This window comes from Camellia sinensis, chromosome 14, assembly GCF_055761805.1.
Source record: "Camellia sinensis isolate YWXY chromosome 14, ASM5576180v1, whole genome shotgun sequence".
In the NCBI taxonomy this organism is placed as follows: Eukaryota; Viridiplantae; Streptophyta; class Magnoliopsida; order Ericales; family Theaceae; genus Camellia; species Camellia sinensis.
The window spans coordinates 65,181,197-65,189,838 of NC_138974.1; the positions used below are offsets into that span (position 1 = coordinate 65,181,197).

The following is an 8,642-nucleotide window of genomic DNA, read 5'->3' on the forward strand; positions in this document are numbered from 1 at the left end:
TTCCAATATGACCATTTCATGATCTTACATTCAATAAGAAGTTGGTTGTTTCATGAAGACTCTTGATTTTAATAGTCTCAGAGTTTATTTACTTGTTGCACGAGAAAAAAGAAGACTTTAGAGAGGCAAAAGAGCAATGATACTAATATTAAATCAATCACATAATAATTTACTGGAAATGGAATGAGTAATTTTATGGGTAATGTTAGGGATATCAAATTTTTTATCAAATAAATGACCAAATGTCTCATATGGGTGTGGAGTCTACTTTTTTGTGGATCCTACACCTATTCGAGATATTTGGTCATTTGTTTGATAGAAAATTTGGGGCCTATAACATTTTCTGTAATTCTACAGTTATTACTTTTTTATACCATATTTAATATACAATCTTATTTTTTAACACATTACTTAACATAAATATGAGTGGTGAGACCTATTACACCAATAATATGTTGACACAAATAGTATATTAACATGATATAAAAAGGTGATAAATATAGTATTATTGAAACGTAATAGATACTAGTTGGCATTAAATTCAATTATGACAAGGTTCACTATAGCGATCTCGGTTTTCCCTTCATTGTTTAATTGTATTCCAGACTCGGTTCCGTGGATATGTTGTTGCCTTATTCTCATTTCCATCCTTTAATCTTTGTATTTGAGTCTTGGGTTGTGTTGGGCAGGTTTGGAACAGGTTGGTTGTGTTCGGAAACCAAAAGTTGATGCCCAGATTTTGGCCTCCACGCTCGAGCGGGACTCTTGACACTCAAGCGAACCCTTTTGTTTTTTCTTCTTCACTTGAGCGGGCGTTTTTACGCTCGAGCATGATTTTCCATCTCTCAGTATTTTGTTCTGTAGGTCATTAGACGCTCGAGCGTCCACTTTTACGCTCGAGCGGGGACCATCGACTGCAAAACTTCTGGAAGTGTGCATCCGGTGCTCGAGCTGCACTTTTGACGCTCGAGCGTGAGTCTGTGTTTGACGCTCGAGCGGGGAATCCCATGCTCGAGCGGACCTGTTTGTATATCAATCCGAATTTCGACTTTGGGATCACTTTTTCGGTGCCTATTCTCTCTCTAACTTTTCAAAACCTCCATTAGAGAGCTCCTCTCTCTAGATTTCAACTTTTCTATGAGGTTTGATCTAGTTTGAGTGATCATCTTCCTTAGTTTCTTTGCAAAAAAGTGTGGGGTTTGGCTTGTTCTTCATTTTGATCAGAAAATCTTGGGATTTGGAGCACCTTCGAAATTCTTCATCTTCTCCTTTGGGTCTCTCCATTTGAGGTAGGGATAACTATTCATTTTTATGATCTTTAACATAGATGTTAGGCATTTTGTATAAATAGTTTGATTTGGGAGGTTAGGGTTTGAGATTTGAAATATTGAAAAAAGGGGTTTTGTTCCTTTTGAACTATATATGTGTATATGGGTCTTAACATGAGGTTGTGAATGTTTATTAATGATATTTGGACCATTGGGTCAATATTGGAAAAAAAAAATGAGAAAATGCCATATTTAGGTTTTTATTGGGTCATTAGTGTAATTAATGACTTTCGTTATGAAATATGAAATTGGGATGGAAATGATGAAGTTGGCTTAAGATGAGATCGAATGGTGAAGTTGAATATATTAATCGCTCATTTTTTTTTTGAAAATGTTGATAATTTATCTGTTGATGCATTTATTATCTGTTTAGAAATAATTGTTTTGGGCTATCGGTGGAGGATAGTCTTGATTGTTGTAGACACTGCATGACGATTAGGTGAATCAAAACTAATCGATTGAATATGTCATTGAATATGACGGTTTGAATAATACATCGAATTTGTGTATTGATTGATCATGTATATGATAATTGTTTATATACATTGTTTTGTGTGGGAGAAGATATGGGATGTACTCCACGGTTTAGGAGGAGATAGGAGATGGACTCCTAAACCAGATATTATTTGGGAAGAGATAGGGGATTGACTCTATTAATATAGCGAATCTGTGTATCATTTGTGAAGTATGGAAGTGTTTTATTATGAGTTGCCATCTCATATGAATTGTGAAGTATGGAAGTGTTTTATTATGAGTTATAATCTCATTTAAATTGTTGATATTGGAAAGGTTTCTGACATGAGCTGTAGTCTTGTGGGAATTGTTTGGCCAGGTTCTGAGCCATGTTTATAAATCGGAATTGCTAAGTAAAGGAAAATGAAATGAAACATGGACATATCTGTTATAGAATTAGGTTGTGTCGTATGTTGGTTTATATTAGTTAAACATTTATCAAATGCTAATGTTTTAGTTATTGCTCATATTATGTTTAGTATATCTCTACTGGGCGTTGGCTCACCCTATATGGGACATCATTTTCAGGTTCAGGTGATATGCCACATCCAAGGACGTAGCTTGGGAGGCTTTAGGCTGAAAGCTCTTTTTGTTGTTCTCTTTTGTATATTACATGTATATCAAGTCATGGGCTTACTTTGTGTAAAGAGTTAGAACTCTACTTTTGTTGAACCCAAGTGTTGACTTGGAAAGTTGTAAGCCTATACTTTTGTTGTCAACATGTAATATTTCTTGTAAGAATACTCTGATGTTGGTAATATGATATCTCTTTTTGTATCATGAATGCATGATTTTGGGTTTATTTTTGAGGGCGTTACATTCACATTCAAAAAAAAATCATTAATACACTTTTCATGAATTTTTATTTGTTTTTAACGAGCTTTGCTACATGCTCTGATTTCATTACTTCCAATTACACTTTTAATGAAGTAACAAACAATTTTGAAAGGAGAAAAGAGAGTTTGAACAAAATTGATTGGTTAGTGTTATTTGTCACCTCATTAGAGATGTAATTGGGGGTAATGAAATGAGAGATGGAATATTTCTCATTTTTAAATACTACAAATTTATTGTCAATGAGTAAATCAATTTTCCCTGAATATGATTTAATTATAATGTAATTGATTTCAATTATTGAACATGTTAGGTAATTCTTTTTTATATATTTTCTAATTATTAATCAATCATCTGTTTTACATAGGGGTGGGCGCGGGTTGGTTGCGGCCACGGAACCTCAAATTCGTCATCCGTCTACCAGATTGACGGATAAGAGAAAATCAACTCGCATTTGTCCGCCAATCGGGCGAATGTAGATTAAGTGGATTGGCGGATGAAAGCGAATTAATTTGACGGTTTAATATTTTATAAATTTTCAACATAATTCAACTTGTGCACTTCCTCAAAAACAAAAAAAAAAAAAAGTATTACAGTCAATGACTTAAAAAAAGTATTATAATCACTGCATGCCTCATCCAAAGAAAGAAAGTTTGAAATTTTAGAATATTACAATCGTTGTATGCCTCATCCACATATTATAATCACGGCATGCCTTATCTATATAAAGTATTACAATATCCGATTCTTAAAATATAAAAACAATTCAAACCACTAAAACCATGAACAGAGCAGTAATAGACATTGTATGCCTCTATATTGTTACATTTATATCTACTTTTTAAAACAAAAACTAACCAGCATATATTATTTTTTTATTTATTATTTTTAGAGTTAGATTTAAAAACAAAAAAATATAGATAAAAAATATATTTATTTTTTTCCATTCAGAAAATATATTCAAATTGAAAACTCTTTTTCAACAGAATATATTTAATAAAATATTTAAATTCTTTTTCAATTGAAAACACAAATAAAATATCTAAATAAATTGAAAACACAAAATCTTACAAATTTGCTAGGGGTGCTCGAAGTTCGATTACAGCCAAAAGAATCTTAAATCCTCCGTCTGTCCAAAACTAGGCAGATTGAAAAAAAACGCATCCGTCCAAAATGTAGCGGATTAGTTTAGTTTGGGTGAATTGGTATTTATTATTTTTAGAGTTAGATTTAAAAACTAAAAAATATAGATAAATAATACATTTATTTTTTTCAATTCAAAAAATATATTCAAGTTGAAAACTCTTTTTCAACAAAATATATTCAATAAAATATTTAAATTCTTTTTCAATTGAAAATACAAATAGAATATCTAAATAAATTGAAAACACAAAGTCTTATAAATTACTAGGGGTGTTCGCGGTTTGACAGTTCGGTTGCGGTCAAAGGAACTTCAAATCCGCCATCTGTCCAAAACTAGGCATATTGTAAAAAATCAATCCGTAACCGTTCGTTCGTCATCATGCATCTGTCCAAAATGTAACAGATTGGTACGGTTTGGTCAGTTTAGGTGAATCGATATATCCATTGTTCATCCCTAGTTTTACACATTATTGAGTTTAAAAAATAGACTTAGGTCTCGTTTGGCAACATTCAATTTTAGCTTAAAAATTAAAAAGTCACTAAAAAAATTAAAAAGCCAACAACCTATACCAAAAGGTTAAATCTTCTATTTTCTCTCTATTTTTTCTGTATCTTTTCGTAAAAATAAAAAAAATCATTCCAAATAAACTAATATTTTTACTTTATATTTTATTTAAAAAATTAAAAATTATTAAAACAATATGTTCTCCAGCGATATCATAATTTTTCTAGTCTTATTTACACTTCACCTCAGGTTTGTTTGTGTTTTTGTTTATGGACATAACTTTGGAGTAATTAGAAAGTGTAAGCCCCACTACATGTTATGACTGTTTGGTAAAACTTATAAATTATCTATTTTAACTTTAAACTTAATTTAAGTTAAAATATTATATTACCAATGTTAGGTAGTTTAAAATTTTGTAACTTAAATGACTCAAATTACTCAAAACGATGTCGTTTTGACAGATTTTAAGTATAAAACGACGTCGTTTTGATAAATTTGAGCTATTTAAGTCACAAAATTTTGAGCAACTAAACATTTTTCATATTATATTTAATACAATTTAAGTTAATCACAACTTTCCTAAGCGGGCCACTGGCCCGAGATAGCTTCTTTGTTGTGGATATTTCAGTTGGGACTTGGGACATTAGTGTAGAGATTTTTCGCACGTACTAGAAAGTTCGTCAGCATTTACCTCCAAAAAAAAAAAAAAAAAAACGAAAGGTCGATAAGCCGCGAAAGTACTGGAAGAATCCCTTACGTGCTATAAATGCCAAACACGTCCCTTCCCTCTTGTAGCAGAACATTTACGAGTAAAAATTTATCGGTATCCATGCAGAGTACTTAAGGCTTCCACAAATCACATTCTTTAATTCTTTCCTAGCAGCAAGTAAGATGTCGATGATCCCAAGCTTCTTCGGCAACCGACAAGGCAGCAGCATCTTCGATCCCTTCTCTCTCGACCCCTTCAGAAACTTCCCATTCTCCGAATTTTCCCAGGAAAATTCCGCAATCGCCAACGCCCGCGTGGACTGGAAGGAAACTCCGGAAGCTCACTTGTTCAAGGCCGATCTACCGGGGCTGAAGAAGGAGGAAGTGAAGGTGGAGATCGAGGACGACAGAGTTCTGCAGATTAGCGGAGAGAGAAAGGTGGAGAAGGAGGAGAAGAACAATACTTGGCACAGGGTTGAGCGCAGCAGCGGAAAGTTCATAAGGAGGTTTAGGCTGCCGGAAAACGCGAAGATGGATCAAGTGAAAGCTTCCATGGAGAACGGAGTTCTGACTGTCACGATTCCGAAGGAGGAAGTGAAGAAGCCTGAAATCAGGTCTATTGATATCTCTAGTTAGAATTGAGTGCCTATATTGTGAATCAGTCATGTAGTAGGGTGTGTGATTGATGTTAAGAGTGTCTAACCATTTGTTCGTGATGTAATTGCTATGCTTACTTTACGATTTAGTGAGGATTTTCAGTGTTTTGTTGAATTATTTGTGCATTTATGTTTGTACTCTGTACCGAACAACAATCAGATTTCAGAAAATAATAAAAATTCTTGATTGATGCAAGTAATGGCGAATCACTTTTTGTTTGCTTTATTTTCAATATCTCAAATAAATTTCTTATAATCTAATTTAATCTTAAAAAAAAAATTACTATCTATCATAAAGATTAGTTTAGAAAGTGGGTTTGTTTTTAATTTTTTTTTTTTTTTATTATTTTAGTTTAGAGTGAAAAAATTTTAGTTGGGAATGATTTTTTTGGTTTTTTTAATTTTTTGTAAGAGAGAGAATTTAATGATTATAGGTTGGATATAAATATTTTATTGGAAAATGTTTGGTAACTCAAAATTTTGTTGTTCAAATGGCTTAATTCTGTCAAAACGACATTGTTTTACACTCAAAATTTGTCAAAGCGACGTCGTTTTGAGTGATTTGAGTCATTTAAACCATAAAATTTTAAGGAAAATTTACCCATAAGTCCTAATTTTTGAAACGTTGAACCATTTAGTCCTAAAAGTTTTCTTATGCTCCATTTAGTCCTATTTTTTACATCAACATGATGTGAATGATGTAAATGATCTGATGAACCATTTAGTCCTAAAAGTTTTCTTATGCTCCATTTAGTCCCATTTTTACATCAACATGATGTGAATGATGTAAATGATCTGATGTTTCATTCTATAATTTCAAAATTTATTGAAATCTGATGAACATTAGATGTTTTTCATCCTATATTTTCAAATATTATTGAAATTTGATGAACATTAGATGTTTGAAATCCAATGTTTGTAACATGAGTCTGATGTTATTAACATTGTATCTGATGTTATTAACATTGTAATGGGACCTTTCAGTCTATAAGAAAACTTTTAGGACTAAACAGTGCATAAGTTATTAATTTGGGATTTATTGGTGCATCCCCCAAATTTTAAACTACTTAGCATTATTGTATTTTATTTTTTTCAATTAAAAGAGTTCCAACCAAACGAAATCATAATGATTTATAACGTGGTGCAATGAAGTAGATTATATATTTTAAAAAACATAAAAAAAATTAAAATGTCATTAAAGTAAAAACAATTAACACTATTTACTAAGAAAAATGATCAAGACCTTGTTTCCTCCCATCCTTTTTGACCTTCTCTTTTTCCTGATTGGCTAATTTATTTTTTTTTACTTCTCTTCTAATTATCACCTACCACGTATGTGTGGGATGGTGGGGGTTGATGATTGAGGGGGTCTCAATCACAGCCCATTTACTAATCAAGTGGACGGGAAAAAAGTCAATATACACAGTGGGCAAAAAGACTAAAAAACTCATGCTGACATGCACAGAAATTAAAAAAAAAAAAAACTCTCAGCTATGCAATCCCACGGACATGTACAGAAAGCATGTCAGTACTCAGAGGGTAAGAAAGTAATTTTGGTATTTTATATAATATTTTATTACATATTTTTTTAATAAAAAGTCAAAAAAATTATCTTAAATAATTATCTTTTTTTTTCCTGTATTTTTTTAAATATAAAATTCAAAAAATATATTATATAGCTTCTCTCAAACAACTTGCTGGTACTTCCAAAACAACCCTAATTAAATTTAAGACATAATTGAATGGTGAATAAATGTTTCTTTTAGGGGAATTAGGATATCAACAATGATAGAGACCACCAATTTTGGAGCTTTAAAAAGACCACTAATGACATGACACTCAATAAAAAAAGAAGAAAAATACGACACCAAGGCCAAAACATCAAATCATTCCTGGTGGAGCCCACTGTCACATCATTAGTGATAGCACTAATTAGTGCTCTCACTCATTTTCCATTAGGATATATCTCTGCAGAAATACAAACGTCTTGTTTGGTAAAGGTTTAAATAGTTAATTTTAGGCTAAAATTTATAAATAAGCAAAATAAGCTAAAGTAATCAGTTTTCGTTTGAGAATAGTTAAAATAGTCTGACTTTTTGTTTTTTTGGTTATTTTAGCTTGGTTCTTTTAGTCTCGTTTGATTTTTATTTTTGATTTTGTGAGAGAAAAATAGTAATGATTATAGTTTATATGTGACATTTTGTCTTATTAATTTATGTAATTAATTTTGTCTTTTGTATTTTTTTTAGCCAAAAAATCAAAACCAAACATAGTTTTAATAAAATAAAATATCACATCAAATTCACAACTAATTAATTTTTTTCTTTCACAAATAATACATCTAACTATAAAAAAAAATTAACCATCTTTCTAATCAAAAAAATTTTAATCTATTAAAATAGTTAATAATTAAACTACATACTCAAATAGTCAACTTTTAAATCAGGCCAATATAATACGTGCAAACTGATTCCAAAGGAGAGGAACAACCATTCCAGAGCTTTCGCAACACAACGAGGCTGTACACTACTCAATTGCTTCTGGCCGGAAATCATCTCATTTTTAGTTTATATTTATAAACTTTTTAAAAATTATCAAAAAAAATTTGTTTGATAATTTTTTTAATTTATAAATAATTGTCTCAGTTTAATTTATAAACGTTGATTTTTAAACAAAAATTTAAAAATTTGGCTAACAATTTTTTTTCACTTAATTTTTTTTCAATTATAATGTGTATGATTCTATTGTCATAAATAATAAAAAATAAATATAAATATTTTAAACCTGAATAAACATATTTTTTAATTTATGTTTTTAAAATTTTTCAAACATTTTGTGTGGGAGCCGAATAATAGGAGACGCAGATACGCCGAGTACATATTTGGCTAATTGGTATGTATTATACTCGCTCCCATCTCGTACATTCTGGATGCCGAATAACTTAATCGGCCATAA

General features: G+C 31.0%; 1 protein-coding gene across 1 annotated transcript; it reads left to right on the plus strand.

The window, feature by feature from the left end:
- Positions 1-5,125: 5,125 nt before the first annotated feature.
- Positions 5,126-5,883, plus strand: LOC114264744 (18.2 kDa class I heat shock protein-like). The gene has a single exon (XM_028205440.2). It carries the CDS (start codon positions 5,215-5,217, stop codon positions 5,665-5,667), a length of 453 nt encoding a protein of 150 aa, XP_028061241.2. The 5' UTR covers positions 5,126-5,214; the 3' UTR covers positions 5,668-5,883.
- Positions 5,884-8,642: the final 2,759 nt, after the last annotated feature.